The 19,329-nt window shown below is 43.5% G+C and overlaps 1 protein-coding gene across 2 annotated transcripts in view; it reads right to left on the bottom strand.

The window, feature by feature from the left end:
• Positions 1–19,329, bottom strand: part of LOC110522255 (protein stum homolog) — a 41,373-nt gene that overhangs the window by 9,141 nt on the left and 12,903 nt on the right. Inside the window, exons 2-3 of one of the 2 annotated variants that reach the window (XM_021600487.3) lie at positions 12,478–12,657; positions 12,129–12,388 (exon numbers count right to left, since the gene is read on the bottom strand). In XM_021600487.3, coding sequence (XP_021456162.1) covers positions 12,312–12,388; positions 12,478–12,657 — 257 coding nt within the window. In that variant the 3' untranslated portion in view covers positions 12,129–12,311. Of the gene's footprint in view, positions 1–12,128; positions 12,389–12,477; positions 12,658–19,329 lie in introns of those variants that run through there. The other variant, XM_021600489.3, reaches the window with a different exon arrangement.

Genomic DNA, 19,329 nt, shown 5'->3' with positions numbered 1-19,329 from the left:
TGGGGCCCCAGTGTTGAGGATCAGCGGGATGGAGATGTTGTTGCCTACCCTCACCACCTGGGGGCGGCCCGTCAGGAAGTCCAGTACCCAGTTGCACAGGGCGGGGTCGAGACCCAGGGTCTCGAGCTTGATGACGAGCTTGGAGGGTACTATGGTGTTGAATGCCGAGCTGTAGTCGATGAACAGCATTCTCACATAGGTATTCCTCTTGTCCAGATGGGTTAGGGCAGTGTGCAGTGTGGTTGAGATTGCATCGTCTGTGGACCTATTTGGGCGGTAAGCAAATTGGAGTGGGTCTAGGGTGTCGGGTAGGGTGGAGGTGATATGGTCCTTTACTAGTCTCTCAAAGCACTTCATGATGACGGAAGTGAGTGCTACGGGGCGGTAGTCGTTTAGCTCAGTTACCTTAGCTTTCTTGGGAACAGGAACAATGGTGGCCCTCTTGAAGCATGTGGGAACAGCAGACTGGTATAGGGATTGATTGAATATGTCCGTAAACACACCGGCCAGCTGGTCTGCGCATGATCTGAGGGCGCGGCTGGGGATGCCGTCTGGGCCTGCAGCCTTGCGAGGGTTAACACGTTTAAATGTCTTACTCACCTCGGCTGCAGGGAAGGAGTCCGCATGTTTTCGTTGCAGGCCGTGTCAGTGGCAAAGCGGGCAAAAAAGTTATTTAGTCTGCCTGGGAGCAGGACATCCTGGTCCGTGACTGGGATGGATTTCTTCTTGTAGTCCGTGATTGACTGTAGACCCTGACACATGCCTCTTGTGTCTGAGCCGTTGAATTGAGATTCTACTTTGTCTCTGTACTGACGCTTAGCTTGTTTGATAGCCTTGCGGAGGGAATAGCTGCACTGTTTGTATTCGGTCATGTTACCAGTCACCTTGCCCTGATTAAAAGCAGTGGTTCGCGCTTTCAGTTTCACGCGAATGCTGCCATCAATCCACGGTTTCTGGTTAGGGAATTTTTTAATCGTTGCTATGGGAACGACATCTTCAACGCACGTTCTAATGAACTCGCACACCGAATCAGCGTATTGGTCAATATTGTTATCTGACGCAATACGAAACATGTCCCAGTCCACGTGATGGAAGCAGTCTTGGAGTGTGGAGTCAGCCTTGTCGGACCAGCGTTGAACAGACCTCAGCGCGGGAGCCTCTTGTTTTAGTTTCTGTCTGTAGGCAGGGATCAACAAAATGGAGTCGTGGTCAGCTTTTCCGAAAGGAGGGCGGGGCAGGGCCTTATATGCGTCTCGGAAGTTAGAGTAACAATGATCCAAGGTTTTTCCACCCCTGGTTGCGCAATCGATATGCTGATAAAATTTGGGGAGTCTTGTTTTCAGATTAGCTTTGTTAAAATCCCCAGCTACAATGAATGCAGCCTCTGGATAAATGGATTCCAGTTTGCAGAGAGTCAAATAAAGTTTGTTCAGAGCCATCGATGTGTCTGCTTGGGGGGGATATATACGGCTGTGATTATAATCGAAGAGAATTCTCTTGGTAGATAATGCGGTCTACATTTGATTGTGAGGAAGTCTAAATCAGGTGAACAGAAGGATTTGAGTTCCTGTATGTTTCTTTCATCACACCATGTCTCGTTTGCCATAAGGCATACGCCCCCGCCCCTCTTCTTACCAGAAAGATGTTTGTTTCTGTCGGCGCGATGCATGGAGAAACCCGCTGGCTGCACCGCCTCCGATAGCGTCTCTCCAGTGAGCCATGTTTCCGTGAAGCAAAGAACGTTACAGTCTCTGATGTCCCTCTGGAATGCTACCCTTGCTCGGATTTCATCAACCTTGTTGTCAAGAGACTGGACATTGGCGAGAAGAATGCTAGGGAGTGGTGCACGATGTGCCCGTCTCCGGAGTCTGACCAGAAGACCGCCTCGTTTCCCTCTTTTTCTGAGTCGTTTTTTTGGGTCGCTGCATGGGATCCATTCCGTTGTCCTGGGTGAAAGGCAGAACACAGGATCCGCGTCGCGAAAAACATATTCTTGGTCGTACTGATGGTGAGTTGACGCTGATCTTATATTCAGTAGTTCTTCTCGACTGTATGTAATGAAACCTAAGATGACCTGTGGTACTAATTTAAGAAATAACACGTAAAAAAACAAAACACTGCATAGTTTCCTAGGAACGCGAAGCGAGGCGGCCATCTTTGTCGGCGCCGGAAGTGCCGACCCTCTGTGTAATGCTTTATCTACATTATAGCAGGAGGTGTAAAGCCAAAACGCATACATTTTTCCAGCAGCAGACTATGATCAATAATGTCAAAAGCTGCACTGAAGTCTAACAAGACAGCCCCCACAATCATTTTATCATCAATTTCTCTCAGCCAATCATCAGTCATTTGTGTAAGTGCTGTGTTTGTTGAGTGTCCTTCCCTGTAAGCGTGCTGAAAGTCTGTTGTCAATTTGTTTACTGTGTAATAGCATTGTATCTGTTCAAACACCATTTTTTCCAGAAGTTTACTAAGGTTGGTAACAAGCTGATTGGTCGGCTATTTGAGCCAGGGGGCTTTACTATTCTTGAATAGCGGAATGACTTTAGCACACACTTTCTAGTAGGCTTAAATTGAAGATGTGGCAAATAGGAGAGGCAATATCGTCTGCTATTATCCTCAGTAATTTTCAAACTGTGAAGACTATTTCTTCCTATCAAAGACAGCCAACTTCGCCAAAGGGGGATGATTTAACAAAAGCGCATTTGCGAAAAAAGCACAATCGTTGCACAAATGTACCTAACCATAAACATCAATGCCTTTCTTAAAATCAATACACAGTAGTATATATTTTTAAACCTGAGTAATTAGTTAAAATAAATTCATGTTAGCAGGCAATATTAAACTAGGGTAATTGTGTCACTTCTCTTGCGTTCATTGCACGCAGAGTCAGGGTATATGCAACAGTTTGGGCAGCCTGGCTCGTTGCGAACTAATTCACCAGAATTTTACGTAATTATGACATAACATTGAAGGTTGTGCATTGTAACAGGAATATTTATACTTATGATAAAATACGGAATGGTTCCGTATTTCACTAAATAATAAATGTTTTATTTTCAAAATGATAGTTTCCGGATTTGACCATATTAATGACCTAAGGCTCGTATTCCTGTGTGTTATTATGTTATAATTAAGTCTATGATTTGATATTTGATAGAGCAGTCTGACTGAGCGGTGGTAGGCAGCAGCAGGCTCGTGAGCATTCATTCAAACAGCACTTTCGTGCATTTGCCGCTCTTCGCAATGCTTCAAGCATTGCGCTGTTTATGACTTCAAGCCTATCAACTCCCGAGATTAGGCTGGTGTAATCGATGTGAAATGGCTAGCTAGATAGCGAGGTATGCGCTAATAGAGTTTCAAACGTCACTTGCTCTGAGACTTGGAGTAGTTGTTCCCCTTGCTCTGCAAGGGCCGCGGCTTTTGTGGAGCGATGGGTAACGATGCTTCGAGGGTGGCTGTTGTCGATCTGTTCCTGGTTCGAGCCCAGGTAGGGGTGAGGAGAGGGACGGAAGCTATACTGTTACACTGACAATACTAAAGTGCCTATAAGAACATCCAATAGTCAAAGTTATATGAAATACAAATGGTATAGAGAGAAATAGTCCTATAAATACAATATTAACTACAACCTAAACCTAACCTAATATTCTTGGAATATTGAAGTCTCATGTTTAAAGGAACCACCAGCTTTCATATGTTCTCATGTTCTGAGCAAGGAACTTAAACGTTAGCTTTTTTTATATGGCACATATTGTACTTTTACTTTCTTCTCCAACACTTAACGAGCATTATTTAAACCAAATTGAACATGTTTCATTATTTATTTGAGGCTAAATAGATTTTATTGATGTATTATATTAAGTTAAAATAAAAGTGTTCATTCAGTTTTGTTGTAATTGTCATTATTACAAATAAATAAATGTTCTTTTAAATCGGCCGATTAAATCGGTATCTGCTTTTTTTTGGTCCTCCAATAATCGGTATCGGTGTTGAAAAATCATAATCGGTCTACCTCTAATAGACAACAACACTTTTTTCACCTCTTCCACACAGACTTTATGGAATTCAGAAGTACAACACTTGTCTTTCAAAATTTAGTCAAATATACTTGGATGTATAGTATCAGCTTTGTTGCTGGCATGTCATCCCTAAGTTTGCTTATCTTGCCAATGAAAAAGCCATTAAATTAGTTGGCAATATCAGTGGGCTTTGTGATGAATGAGCCATCTAATTCAATGAATGATGGAGCCGAGTTGGCTTTTTATCTCCAACATTTCAATTAAGTGCCTCAAAGCTTTTTACTATAATTTTTATATAACTGTTTTTTTTCATAGTATAGTTTATTTTTCTAATTATTTCGTTTAGTCATATGATTTCTTAATTTGCAGTCCATTTGCCAATTCAGCTGGGCTGCCAGACTTATTTGCCATACCTTTTGCCTCATCCCTATCAACCATACAATTTTTTAATTCCTCATCAATCCAAGGAGATTGAACAGTTTTTACAGTAATTTTCTTAATGGGTGCATGCTTATTAATAACTGGAATAAGCAATTTCATAAATGTGTCAAGTGCAGCATCTGGTTGCTCCTCATTACACACCACAGAACAGCAAAAAGGATTTACATCATCAACACATGAATCACTACAAAACTTATTGTATGTCCTCTTATACACTATATTAGGCCCTTTGGAACTTTGGTGTTCCTAGATATGGCTGTTATATTGTGATCACTACATCCTATAGATTTGGATACTACTTTAAAGCAAATTTATGCAGCATTTGTAAATATGTGATTAATACACGTTGAAGATTTAATTCCTGTGATGTTTGTAACTACCCTGGTAGGTTGACTGACAACCTGAACATTATCAAGCATTTTACACATATTATCCAGATACTGACTGTTACCACTTGGTGGTCTATAGCAGCTTCCAACACGAATGGGCTTTATGTGAAGCAGATGAACCTGTAGCCATATTACTTCAAAAGTATTTAACAATAGATCGTCTCTAAGCTTTACAAGAATGTGGTTCTGAATATAGATCGCAACATCGCACCCGTTGCCATTTCTGTCTTTTCGGCAGAGGTCATAACCATGTATGCTACCACTGTATCATCAAAGGTATTATCTAAGTGAGTTTCAGAGATAGAATATGCATTTTATCTGTTACAAGCAAGTTATTGACTTCATGGACCTAGTTTCTCAGGCTGCATTTGTTAATATGAGCTATTTTCTAGCACTTTTCTGGGTTGCTTGATTGTTTTGAATGCTTTACTGGGAAGCTTATCAGAAGTAGACTTGCTCATGTTATTTATATTGGAATTGATAGTGCAGGGTGAGCTGCACAAAGTGGTCTTCCTACTAGGGCATACTGTCTAAGTGCTAACAGTGTAACTCTGGTTCATAGGCTCATGTTTAAAGCATACAATAGCTGTAGGATAAACAGAGGTACTCGGTGCAATTAGGGGCACATAAAATAATAATCATAACGCAGCATTATGACGACTCATTGTCACAATGGTAGGGATTAACAGAGCTGGTCTTGGATAATTGAAATGTCATAGTTTCAACACAGCCTTGAAATGTGTGGCCAGAGTCCAGGAGCCACGATGATTTGGATGGACTCTGTCATTCCTGTGGAGTATCTTCTGTTTCCAGAAGGTGTCAAAGTTATCTATAAAAGTGACTCCAGCAGAGCTACAATAATATTTTAGCCAGATATGTAATGCCAACAGTCTGCTGAATCTTTTACACCCGCAATCCAACGATGGTACTGGACTTGAAATGATTGGCCGTTTTGGAGTCTTTTAATACTAAATTTAGTTTTTTTAAATCAGTTTTCAAATGTTCTGAGTTGGCCCTCCTGATGTCGTTTGACCCAACATGGACTACGACAGTGTCAGCTCCCAGCTCTCGAACTGTTTGGGCATAGACCTGGAAAGTATGACAGAACTTTGACAGAACTTTGCAGGCTATCTCTGCAGTAGATTGCAACTCCTCCCCCTTTGGCAGTTCTATCTTGATGGAAAATGTTGTAGTTGGGGATGGAAATTTGGCGGAGTGTGCTAAAGCAGTGAGTAAAACAAACTTAGGGAGGAGGCTTCTGATGTTAACATGCATGAAACCAAGGCTTTTACGGTTACAGAAGTCAACAAATGAGAGCGCCTGGGGACACACAGGGCCTGGGTTAACCTCTACACCCAAGGAACAGAGGAGGAGTAGGATGAGGGTACGGCTAAAGGCTATCAGAACTGGTTGTCTAGTGCGTTGTGAATAGAGAATAAAAGGAGCAGATTTCTGGATGTGGTAGGATAGATTCAGGGCATAATGTACAGTAGGGTGCGGGTACAGTGGAGGTAAACCTAGGCATTGATTGACGATAAGAGAGGTTGCATCTCTGGAGGCACTAGTTATGCTAGGTGAGGTCACCGCATGTGTGGGAGGTGGGACAATAGAGCATGTTGAGTGGGACTAGGGACTCTGCAGTAAAATAAAAACAATGATAACTACCCTAAACAGTATACAAGGCATATTGACATTAGAGAGAAACATAAAGTGAGGCATAAAGCAATCACAGGTGTTGATTGGGAGAGCTAGCTAAGACAACAACGGGTAAGACAACAACAGCTAATCGGCTGACAACAACAACAGGTAAAATGGCGATGAATAGGCAGAGAGGGTCAGTTAACTACACACAGGGCCTGAGTTTGAGGCTGACAGATAAACTAAATCAACTAAATGGAGTACAGTGATTAATGAACAGTCCAGCAGGCATCAGCTATGTAGCCAAGTCATCATAGGGTCCAGTGAACAGAAATAGATGAAACAGGGAAGCCGTTAGGTAGTCGTTACTACGCTAGCCGGGAGATGCGCCTGTCTCGAGGCTAACTGGTGCTAGCTTTGGGACAAGGGTGTCACCGACGTCCGGCAAAGGCCAGTTGAGGGCACATCGGACGGAATTACATCGGCAGACCAGTCGTGATGGATCGGCGCTATGATGACGTTGCGTCCCGTGCTAGATATGATCAATACAAGTGGATGTCGCAGATCCAACACTACTGGTATGCACTCTAGTCGGGTGAGCGATAACCTGGGTCATATTATAGGCTTTAGTCACAGTTAGAAGCTTCCTCTTGAGAGGATAGCTAGTTGCTAACCAGTCAATGTTCAGGTCATGCAGAAAATAGTCCTCCCTGTTAACATCACACACACTATCAAGCATTGCACATATATGTGTGTGTGTGATGTAGCTACAGACCCGGAAGCTTGACTCCGTCAGTCATTCCAGGCTTTTGGGAGGGAGGGTGGACAATGAGTTTGTCGTAGCAGATGTAAGCAATGTCCCCACACCCCCTGGCAGCTTTTATAGCTGGGAAGTCCTCGTTGAGGAAGATTTTAGTTCCTCTCAAGTTCTTGTCTCTCTCCAGAACAGCCATCTTGTCCTTGAACCTTAGGACCTTGACCACTATCGGCCTGGGTCTGTCACCTGGGCTCGTTACCGGTTTTTCAGAACTGTGGGCGCGATCCACCTCAATCTTCCTATGATCCATCTGCAGCATTTCGGTGATCATTTTCCTCACTTTGTCCCTAGACTCCATCCAGGTCTCAAGTGGAGACTCTTCACAACATTGCTATTCCTCCTGGATTGTCCCTCGATAGTCTGTTTTCACAGTCACCTGTAATAATGATTCACAGACAGTTCTGTCATCTCACGTGGACTTACAGTTTGTTGTCATCTTGCTGCAAGTCTCTTTCATGACATACACCTCTCCATGGAAGAACTGCAAACTGTTCTTAAAGTCTAGGACCTCTGGTCAGATCGCCCATACTTTTGTTAGTTGAGTCCGCCAGTTTTGGACAAATCATTTGAAGCAATTTTCCTGTTGCTGTAATAATTGCTTGGACATCTTGTTGATTTAAAAGATCACGCACCCGTGTTAGCAAAACACTGTCCTCTCCATTACTCCAACCTTCTTTAACTTTGTGCGGCATGATGGTAGCAATGTAGGCTAGTGCTGGTACTCCACAGGGTTCCAGCCAACACAGCTTGCAGGGCCGACAGAAACAGTAACAAAGAGTAGGTCCCAGCCACAAACGCTAAGTGGGGTCTATACGCCAAGTAACTCATGCACAATGGGAGCCAAAATTCTAGTATTTTGACATTCTCATTCATAAAAACACATTTAGCAATGCAATTCAATCTGCAGTGAGCAATGAAGAGAGAGGGAGATAGATAATTACAGTACCCATCAAACCACACAAAAAAACTATCTGTTGCGGCTGTGGCTGGAAAGTGTTCAGGAGCAGAGTATTACTATAATACCATACCAACCCTCTATGAACATGAGTGTTCCTGGACAGGGCATGTGGGCAAGAAAAACTCATAACACTGTCCATGAACACATGATATGATACAATTTATTGTCCTACGGGGATATTTGACCTGGAAAATTAAAGTGTGATGCTGCTTCCACATAAATAAATACATACATACATACAGTTGAAGAAGGAAGTTTACATACACATAGGTTGGAGTCATGAAACCTCGTTTTTCAACCACAAGGCAATGCTACCAAATACTAATTGAGTGTATGGAAACTTCTGACCCATTGGGAATGTGATGAAAGAAATAAAAGTAGAAATAAATCATTCTTTCTACTATTATTCTGACATTTCATTTCACATCATAACGTGGTGATCCTAACTGACCTAAGACGGGGAGATTTTACTATGATTTAATGTCAGGAATTGTGAAAAACTGAGTTTAAATGTATGAGGGCATAAACTGATGCCAGCAGAGTAAGTAGACCTTCATGTGGTAAAATAAATGTTACAAATAAATAAATAAATAAATAAATAAAAGACCTACAACACATTTAAAAGCACATTACTGAACACTAGTGAGACTCATGTCACCTACGGTAGGCCGACAGTATATTTAAACCCGATAAAACTTGTTGCAACTAAAATGTAGTTGAAATAAGCATCTGCATGTTTGCCTGGCATGGATCGTTCGTCGCCCTCTTCAACCCCGCCAATGCCGCCTGATTCTCCGCCAATGACGTGACTCTCAGCCAATAATTACATTTAGAGGATTGGAGCAATCTAAATTCATATCTAAGGGGCATTTTACGTTAGGGCAAATCTGCTCTGTGAGAATATCTAAGGGTCTTTTACTATAATTATAATGCAGGGTTAATAATAATAACAATAATAATGATAGCTTTGTAAATAAGGATGCATAATGAAAATAACATTACATGTGCAAAAGATGGTGGTCTATATTTTTAACCAATTTTCTTTAACCAATTTTGGTCTTCAGTGCAGAGCCGACAGACAAGTTCCTTATTTTATTTATTTTATAACTGAAAGTGAAACCAACTTTCTATGGCTTTAAAAAAAAAAAAACTATATTTTGGAGATGATTTCATTTCAAATAACCGAAAGTGAGCAATTGTAACGTGGGGTGGCAGGTAGCCTAGTGGTTAGAGGGCTGGGCCAGTAACTGAAAGGTTGCTAGATTGAATCTGTGAGCAGACAGGGTAAAAATCTGTTGTTATGCCCCTGAACAAGGCAATTAACCCACTGCTCCTAGGCTGTCGTTGTAAATAAGAATTTATTCTTAACTGACTTGCCTAGTTAAATAAAAGGACATTCTTGAACATGCGGTGAGACATTCTTCCTGATTTGTAAATAAAGCCAGTTTGATATTTAGATTATTTATTTCTGATTTTAGAGGGAGAGAAACCAAAAGCCCACCGTGCCTATTTTTTGGAAAATCGTCAGTCCACATGTCAAGTGAAATTTCCCCATTGAGTTAGATAGAGTTCAGTGTGTCAAATCGGAGAGCCTGTTGTCCGGACCTCTGGCAGCCTCTATGAGGGTGCCACAAGGTTCAATTCTCGGGCTGACTATTTCCTCTGTATATATCAATGATGTTGCTCTTGCTGCTGGTGATTCTCTGATCCACCTCTACGCAGACAACACCCTTCTGTATACATCTGGCCCTTCTTTAGACACTGTGCTAACAAACCTCCAAACGAGCTTCAACGCCATACAACACTCCTTCCGTGGCCTCCAACTGCTCTTAAATGCTAGTAAAACTAAGTGCATGCTCTTCAACCGATTGCTGCCCGCACCCTTTACAAAATAGCCCCAACACTCTACTCAGCAAATTGGATGTAGTCTATCACAGTGCCATCCGTTTTATCACCAAAGCCCCATATACCACCCACCACTGCGACCTGTATGCTCTCGTTGGCTGGCCCTCACTACATATCCGTCGCCAAACCCACTGGCTCCAGATCATCTATACGTCTTTGCTATGTAAAGCCCCGCCTTATCTCAGCTCACTAGTCACCATAGCAACACCCACCCGTTGCACGCGCTCCAGCAGGTATATTGCACTGGTCATCCCCAAAGCCAACACTTCTGCTTCCAATGAAATGAACAAATTGCAAAAATCTCTGAAGCTGGAGTCTTATACCTCCCTCTCTAAACATCAGCTGTCTGAGCAGCTTACCGATCACTGTACCTGTAAATAGTACACCCAACTACCTCATCCCCATATTATTACTTACCCTCTTGCTATTTTGCACCCCAGTATCTCTACTTGCACATCATCATCTGCATATCTATCACTCCAGTATTTATTGCCTACCTCCCTACTCTTCTACATTTGCACACACTGTACATAGATTTTTCTATTTTTCTTTTCTTTTGTGTGTTTGACTGTACGTTTGTTAATGTGTAACTCTGAGTTGTTGTTTTTGTCACACTGCTTTGCTTTGTCTTGGCCAGGTCGCAGTTGTAAATGACAACTTGTTCTCAACTGGCCTACCTGGTTAAATAAAGATGATTTTTTATTTTTTATTTGGTATTTACCCAAGTTCTCTCTTAACTCCAGGACCACCAACAGTTTTTGTGGTTGTTGCCTGATACAGGACTCTAGTGCCAGAGGAGAGACTCTCAGACGAAAAACACCTCCATTAATTGCCACAGTTTAGACTACTGATAGATCAGCGTTCTAACTCCACCTTGTGATGGTGTGGTGCAATGACAGAATGCCACCATCTACCACTAACGGTCACGGCATAAGCTCAAAAGTTTTAAAGGAAGAACCACTGCACCTCTGCTGCAGAGGACAAGTTCATTACAGTTATCTGCAGCTCAGATTGCAGCCCAAATAAATGCTTCACAGAGTTCAAGTAACAGACACATCTCAACATCAACTGTTCAGAGGAGACTGCTTGAATCAGGCCTTCAAGGTCGAATTGCTGCAAAGAAACCACTACTAAAGGACACCAATAAGAAGAAGAGACTTGCTTGGGCCAAGTCACATGAGCAATGGACATTAGACCGGTGGAAATCTGTCCTTTGGTCTGATGAGTCCAAATGTAAGATTTTTGGTTCCAACCGCAGTGTCTTTGTGAAACGCAGAGTAGGTGAACGAATGATCTCCGCATGTGTGGTTCCCACTGTGAAGCATGGAGGAGGTCTGATGGTGTGGAGGTACTTTGCCAGTGACACTGTCTGTGATTTATTTAGATTTCAAGGCACACTTAACTAGCATGGCTTCCACAGCATTCTGCAGCAATATGCCATCTTATCTGATTTGTGTTTAGTGGGACTATAATTTGTTTTCAACAGGACAATGACCCAACACACCTCCTGGCTGTGTAAGGGCTATTTGACCAAGAAGGAGAGCAATGGAGTGCTGCATCAGAAAGAAGGAGAGTGATGGAGTGCTGCATCAGAAGACCTGGCCTCCACAATCACCCGACCTCAACCCAATTGAGATGGTTTGGAATGAGAGTGAAGGAATGAGAGTTTGGACTGCAGAGTGAAGGAAAATCAGCTAACAAGTGCTCAGCATATGTGGGAACTCCTTCAAGACTGTTAGAAAAGCATTCCTCATGACGCTGGTTGAGAGAATGCCAAGATGTCATCAAAGCAAAGGGTGGCTACTTTGAAGAATCTCAAACATAAAATATATTTTGATTTGTTTAACACTTGTTTGGTTACTACATGATTCCGCATGTGTTCATAGGTTTGATGTCTTCACTATTATTCTGCAATGTCAAACATAGTAAAAATAAAGAAAAACCCTTGAATGAGTAGGTGTGTCCGAACTTTTTATTGGTGATTTAAGGCCTACTGACCAGGCTCCAGTCCTACCTCGGTGTCTCTTTTACTGTTTAGACATTTTATTGACAGGGGGGGACAAAGGAATGTTTGTATATGTTCAGCCTGCATCTAGGCAACCTATAACACCATGCCAATGGCATCAGCTGACAATCTGTGTTCAGTACATGTGTGGGGTACGATATGACCTTTCTGGACCTTTTCTGACCCGTCTGCTCGAAAATGTCCTGTATAGACCTGTGATACACAACAATACGTTTTATACACATAGACTTTCAAAAGTGAAATCAATCACGTCTAAAGGCATGATACATAGTGACACATACTTGCCAGGATGACCATGTCCATGCCCCAGAATATACTCATGATCCAGCCCACCATGACGATGGCCGTGAGGATCTGGATGAAGGCTGCTGCGATGTTCAGCCAGAACACACAGCACATGTGGCGGTCGGGCAGGTCCGTCCGTGCTCCGCACAGCACAGTGAAGGCCGACACGAATGTACCTGCGGAGAGAAGACGCAGGTGTAAAGGCGCACGGACACACACACACACACACAAAATATTAGGACTCTGATGATCAAAGAGAGTGGGAGCAGGTCAAAAGAAGTTTCAAATACAATATTCATTCACATGCAGCAGTGCAACACTATGTAAACTGACCTATGGCCCAAAACATTGTCCAGTCAATTAGGAAAAGGTTCAATAATAAACTTGAATTATACCACAGCTGGTTTACTCTGCGGCAGTATAGTGAGCGTGTTTGTGCCTATGGTGATCTGAACCAAACCTCATACGGGGTAATTAATTTGAAGTGTTTCCAGAATCTGAACTATTCTCAATGGTTAAATTTTGGCCTCTAAATCAATGTTACTTTCGCAAAAAAAAAAAAAAAAACAGCCAAAGGAAGTGAACAAATAAATATTCTCCCATTTTCCCACTATGTTTCATTTGAATCTGTCTTCGCAAATGAGACATACCATTAATCATACTGGAGATTCCAACGAGACACAGAGTAAGTAGACTGCCAGAGATCTGCCTCCCTTTCCCTTTAAAACGGGCCAATCAGGCTAAGAATAGCCTCCAAATTTCCTCTGTAGGCAGATAAACATGATTTACAGGAAAATAGCTCAACAATCAACAGACAGCAGCAGGGGACTAGCAGTCCTTGTGTTCACTGTTCCTGTGCCAAGTTTGGCTTGTTCAGATGAGACCATTTCATAATTGCATCAGAATGGTAGGTTCAATTTTACACAACATCTAATTTAGGAGAACTATAGTTAACAGACTTGTGAAATGCTCTTTAATTGATTGATATAAGGATTTCATCCAAATAATTTAGAGGGTTATGTATGTGAGAATGAACATGACAGATCGGTTGATTTCAGACCGACTTGACATGCTGCTTAATTGCTGTCCTTTTCAAATCAAGGTTATATCCTACTGGAAATTCGTCCATACCATACTGATCTAGAGATAATCAAATTATGCCATGGTGAGAGATGATGCAAAATTGTCTCCTCTCAGTAATTCTAAATATGAACAGAGCACATGCAAGAATGTGAGAGTCACAACAAATCCTGACAGGCCCAGTGCAGCCAAAAACAAGATTTTTCTGTGTTTTATATACTCTATAATGTACCACCCACGACCAGAAACTGCACCTAGCCTCAAAACAACCCTTTTTATCCCTTTTGTTTTTACACTGCTGCTACTTGCTGTTTATCTATGCATAGTGACTTTACCCCTACCTACATGTACAAATTACCTCAACTAACCTGTACCCCCGCACATTGACATGGTACCGGTAGCCCCTGTATATAGCCTCGTTATTTTTATTTTATTGTGTCATTTTTTACTTTAGTTAATTTTGTAAATATTTTCTTAACTCCCATTTTCTTAAAACTGCATTGTTGGTTAATCTCAGTAAGGTCTACTCCTGTTGTATTCGGAGCATGTGACAGATACAATTTGATTAGTTTTGATTAGATTTAATTAGTACAGGCCAATTCCACATACCATACAATTCAATGCACGAGGACTACCTTTAACCATTTTCACAGAAAACTTTGCATCTGCACTGCTTAAGTAAATATGCTTTTGTCAAACTTTCAGTGGACATTTTTAAAAGTAGTCCTTGTGCATAGAGTTATATGGTTTGTTAAAATTTGCAATCATTGGTGTTTTGTTTGGAATACATTTTAAAGTGAAAAATCTCAGTGTCAGCATCACTGTTACCATGGAATTGCCCTACAGCATGTGGTCACAGATAGTAAGAGCTTTCTGCAATGACACTTATAATAACATACATTCAATCTGTGATTAGAACAAAACATTTGGGGTGGCAGGTAGCCTAGTGGTTAGAGTGTTGGACTAGTAACTGAAAGGTTGCTAGATCAAATCCCTGAGCTGACAAGGTACAAATCTGTTGTTCTGTCCCTGAACAAGGCAGTTAACCCTAGGCCATAATTGGAATTTGTTCTTAACTGACTTTCTTTCCTAGTCAAATAAAATAGGTAAAGACAAGAAACACAAATAAAAGTCCAACCACTGTTGGTGGAATTTCCATCAATAATCTTTGTTTCGCTTGTCTCCACCCCCTCCAGGTGTTTCCCATTATCCTGTGTTTGTGTGTCCAGTGTGTCAAGCCTACCAGTGTTTTTCTATCCCTGTTTTCTAGCTTTCCCAGATTTGACTGACCCTGACCCTGAGCCTTCATGCCATTCTGTACCTTTCGGACTCTGCTCTGGATTACTGGTCTGAGTCTGCCTGACCTTGACCTGTCATTTGCTCCCTGTTTTTGTAATAAACTTTTGTAACTGTCTGCATCTGGGTCTTATCCTGAGGTCTGATAGTACGAACTGGTGATGACTGACCCTGCAGACTCAGACCAGCTCCGCAACGCCATCTCCTCCCATGGAGCCACCATTAAGAGACATGAGGAGATACTCAGAGGTCTTATGGACTGATTCCAGACATTGGCAGAAGGCCATGACTGTGCCTTGAATACAGTGCTGAAGCAATTCTGTAGATTATCTATGAGGCCGCCGGCCACGACAGTACCCTCCCAGCCCCCCCCCCAGTAACACCGCTGTCAGCAGTGCGTCTCTCCAGGCCACCCCAGCTTCCCAAGAACCCCGCTTAAGTCCTCCGGAACACTTTGCTGGAGGGTCAGGAACCTGTCGGGTGTTTCTCTCCCAGTGATCCCTCATTTTCGAGCTGTAGCCCTCCCCTAGAGTGCTCGAAGATAGAGTATCTCATAACACTAATGTCCGGGAGGGCTCTTGCCTGGGCTAGGCACAGTGTGGGAAAAACAATCTGCCGTGAGTTATCCTGTAGGAGTTCGTGGCTGTGGTGAAAAAGGTTTTTGATTCTCCGTTGTCTGGGAGAGAGGCTGCCTGGAAGTTACTTCAGCTTCGCCAAGACTCCCGCAGTGTGGAAGACTATGCGGTTGATGTCTGCGCTTTGGCTGCCGAGAGTGCCTGGAACACAGAGTTCCTGTTCGTCATATTCCTTAAATTATTATCGGAGGAGGATAAGGACGAGCATGCAGCCCGGGAGCTGCCTACGGATCTCAATTGGCTCATCGCCTTGACCATCGATCGATGGGTGGCTACGGAAACAGGTGGGAGAGGAGGTCTGATTCCAGTCCCAATCGCTTGCCAAAGGATCCCACCTTGCCTCCGAGGAACTCCGGAAGTCCCCGGCGTCTACGTCTCCGAGGATCCGAGCTTACCCGAGGTCCCCCGAGAGTCTTTGAGGTCTGCCGACTTGCCTTTTTCCGGGCAATTTGGCAGAGCTAGGCTGTTTCCAGCCGAATGCTTATGCTGACTTAACACCCAGAGCTGTCTGTATTGTGGAACTGCTGGTCATTTTGTGTCTACCGGTCCTTTAAATAGACCAGGCTCATCAGTAGTTTATGAGTACTCTGGTATGCCACACTGAGTTTTTCTTCTCCACTTATTCGCACCCCTCTCCATGTCAACCTGCTGTTGGGTGACTCAGTCTAAATCTCTCTGGGTTCTCATTGACTCTGGGGCCAACGAGAGTTCCATGGACGCCACCCTGGTGTCTGAGCTGGGCATCCCCACTCAGCCCCTCTCCAGTCCCCTGGACGTTAGAGCACTGGATGGGTACTCCATAGGCAGGGTTACCCACAATACTACTCCTATCCACCTGTGTGTGTCCCGGAACCACAGTGAGTCTATACAGTTTATGCTCATCAAGTCTCCTCCGGTTCCCATGGTATTGGGGTGTTCTTGGCTCTAGCGCCACAATCCCCTTATCAACTGGACTGTGGGTACTATTGGGGGCTGGAGCCCGTTCTGCCATGCCCATCGTCTGAAGTCGGTGCAGCCTGCCTCGGGAACATCTTCCTGTGGGCTCGGAAGAAGCCTCTGACCTCTCAACTGTTCCCGTGGTAGTACCAGGATCTCTGGGAGGTTTTCAGCAAGGCCCGGGCCACTTCGCTTCTTCCGCATCAACCCTATGACTGCAGGATCAACCTTCTCCCGTGCACTACGGCTGTATTTACTGTCGGGTCCGGAGACCAAGGCTATGGAGACCTGCATCAAGGACTTCCTGGCTGCAGGGGGTATCCATCCTTCTGCCTCCCCCTCAGCGCCCGTGCATCGACTACCTGGGCCTCAATGACATCACGGTTAAAAAAAACGTTACCCGCTACCACTCATCGCATCGGCTTTCGAGCCACTCCAGGGGACCACTATCTTCTCTAAGTAAGACCTGCAGAAGACCTTCCACCTGGTACAGTTACAGGAAGGTGACGAGTGGAAGACAGCCTTTAACACTGCTAGCGGACACTATGAATACCTGGTGATGCCATTTGGTTTGACCAATGCTCCTGCTCTGTTCCACGCCCTAGTTAATGACGTTCTCAGGGACATGTTGAACCGGTTTGTGTTCATCTACCGCAACGATATCCTCGTCTTTTCCCGCTCAGTTTAAGAACCCGTTCGCCATGTCCGACAAGTCCTCCAGCGTCTCCTGGAGAACCAGCTGTTTACCAAAGCCGAAATTTGCGACTTCCATTGCTCCATCATGTCCTTCCTTGGATACATCATCGCTGCTGGGAATGTGAAGATGGATCTGGGAAAGGTGAGCGCTGTGGTGGATTGGCCCTAACCCACGTCCAGAGCGCAGCTGCACGTTTCAGGCAAGCTCAATGGGCCCTGTTGTTCACCCGGTTCAACTTCACCATCTCCTACTGCCCGGGGTCTAAGAATGTTAAGCTGGACGTGCTTTGACACCGCAATTGTCCTGCTTCTACACCCTTGGACATTCTTCCTACCTCGTGCCTGGCGGCTACCCTCGTCATGGGTTCAGAGAAACAGGTCCATGAGGCTCAGCGTTCCCAACCGGACCCCGGGGGGCCTGTCGGACCCTGGCCTTTGTGCGACAACACTTTTGGTGGCCCATCATAGTTCCGGATGTCTCCGCTTTCGTCGCCGCCTGCACTGTCTGTGCTCAGAACTAGAGGTCGACCGATTAATCAGTATGGCCGATTAATTCGGGCCGATTTCAAGTTTTCATGACAATCGGAAATCGGTATTTTTGGGCGCCGATTTCTTTTTCTTTTTTCTTTAAAAAAAATAGCTTTATTTAACTAGGCAAGTCAGTTAAGAACATCTTATTTTCAATGACGGCCTAGGAACGGTGGGTTAACTGCCTCGTTCAGGGGCAGAACGACAGATTTTCAACTTGTCATCCAATCTTGCAACCTTACAGTTAACTAGTCCAACGCAATAACGACCTGCCTCTCTCTCGTTGCACTCCACAAGGAGACTGCCTGTTACGCGAATGCGGTAAGCCAGGGTAAGTTGCTAGCTAGCATTAACCTTATCTTATAAAAAACATTCAATTATAATCACTAGTTAACTACACATGGTTGATGATATTACTAGATATTATCTAGCGTGTCCTGCGTTGCATATAATCTGACTGAGCATACAAGCATACAAGTATCTAAGTATCTGACTGAGTGGTGGTAGGCAGAAGCAGGTGTTCATTCATTCAAACAGCATTTTCATGCGTTTTGCCAGCAGCTCTTCGTTGTGCGTCAAGCATTGTGCTGTTTATGACTTCAAGCCTATCAACTCCCAAGATGAGGTTTGTGTAACCGAAGTGAAATGGCTAGCTAGTTAGCGCGCGCTAATAGCGTTTCAGACGTCACTCGCTCTGAGCCTTCTAGTAGTTGTTCCCCTTGCTCTGCATGGGTAACACTGCTTCGATGGTGGCTGTTGTCGATGTGTTGCTGGTTCGAGCCCAGGGAGGAGCGAGGAGAGGGACGGAAGCTATACTGTTACACTGGCAGTTACACTGGCTATACTATACACTGGCAATACTAAAGTGCCTATAAGAACATCCAATAGTCAAAGGTATATGAAATACAAATCGTATAGAGGGAAATATAATATAATAACTACAACCTAAAACTTCTTACCTGGGAATATTGAAGACTAAAAGGAACCACCAGCTTTCATATGTTCTCATGTTCTGAGCAAGGAACTGAAACGTTAGCTTTCTTACATAGCACATGTTGCACTTGTACTTTCTTCTCCAACACTTTGTTTTTGCATTATTTAAACCAAATTGAACATGTTTCATTATTTACTTGAGGCTAAATTGATTTGATTGATTTATTATATTAAGTTAAAATAAGTGTTCATTCAGTATTGTTGTAATTGTCACTACTTAAAAAATATATATTTAAAAAAAAAAAAAAAAAAAAAGTCCGATTAATCAGTATCGGCTTTTTTTGGTCCTCCAATAATCGGTATCGGCGTTGAAAAATCATAATCGGTCGATCTCTACTCAGAACAAGACCCCTCTGCCTGCCCTTGACCTGTCGTTTGCCTGCCCCCTGTTTTTATAAACTTTTGTTACTTCGAACTGTCTGCATTTGGGTCTTATCCTGAGGTCTAATACTCTCCTCTGTTTCTGTCTCTGTTCCTGTCTCCCTCTCTCACCAAAGCCCCTTCTCACTCAACCCCCCACCCCATCCCTCCCCCGCCCACCCCTGCACAGAGTCTGTGTGTGGAGTGAGACAGGGGGATGGTGAGTGTCATCGTCCTCATGCATTAAGCCGCTGATGAATGTAATTTTCTCAAGCGTTCACACTTAGTGCCCACTGAAAAAGAGGGAGGTTAATTATCCTGTTT

Source organism: Oncorhynchus mykiss, chromosome 4 (assembly GCF_057628025.1).
Source record: "Oncorhynchus mykiss isolate SJ-2025 chromosome 4, ASM5762802v1, whole genome shotgun sequence".
Lineage (NCBI taxonomy): Eukaryota > Metazoa > Chordata > Actinopteri > Salmoniformes > Salmonidae > Oncorhynchus > Oncorhynchus mykiss.
Note: the sequence above shows the minus strand (reverse complement) of the source record. Positions and strands in the feature narration are given on the sequence as shown.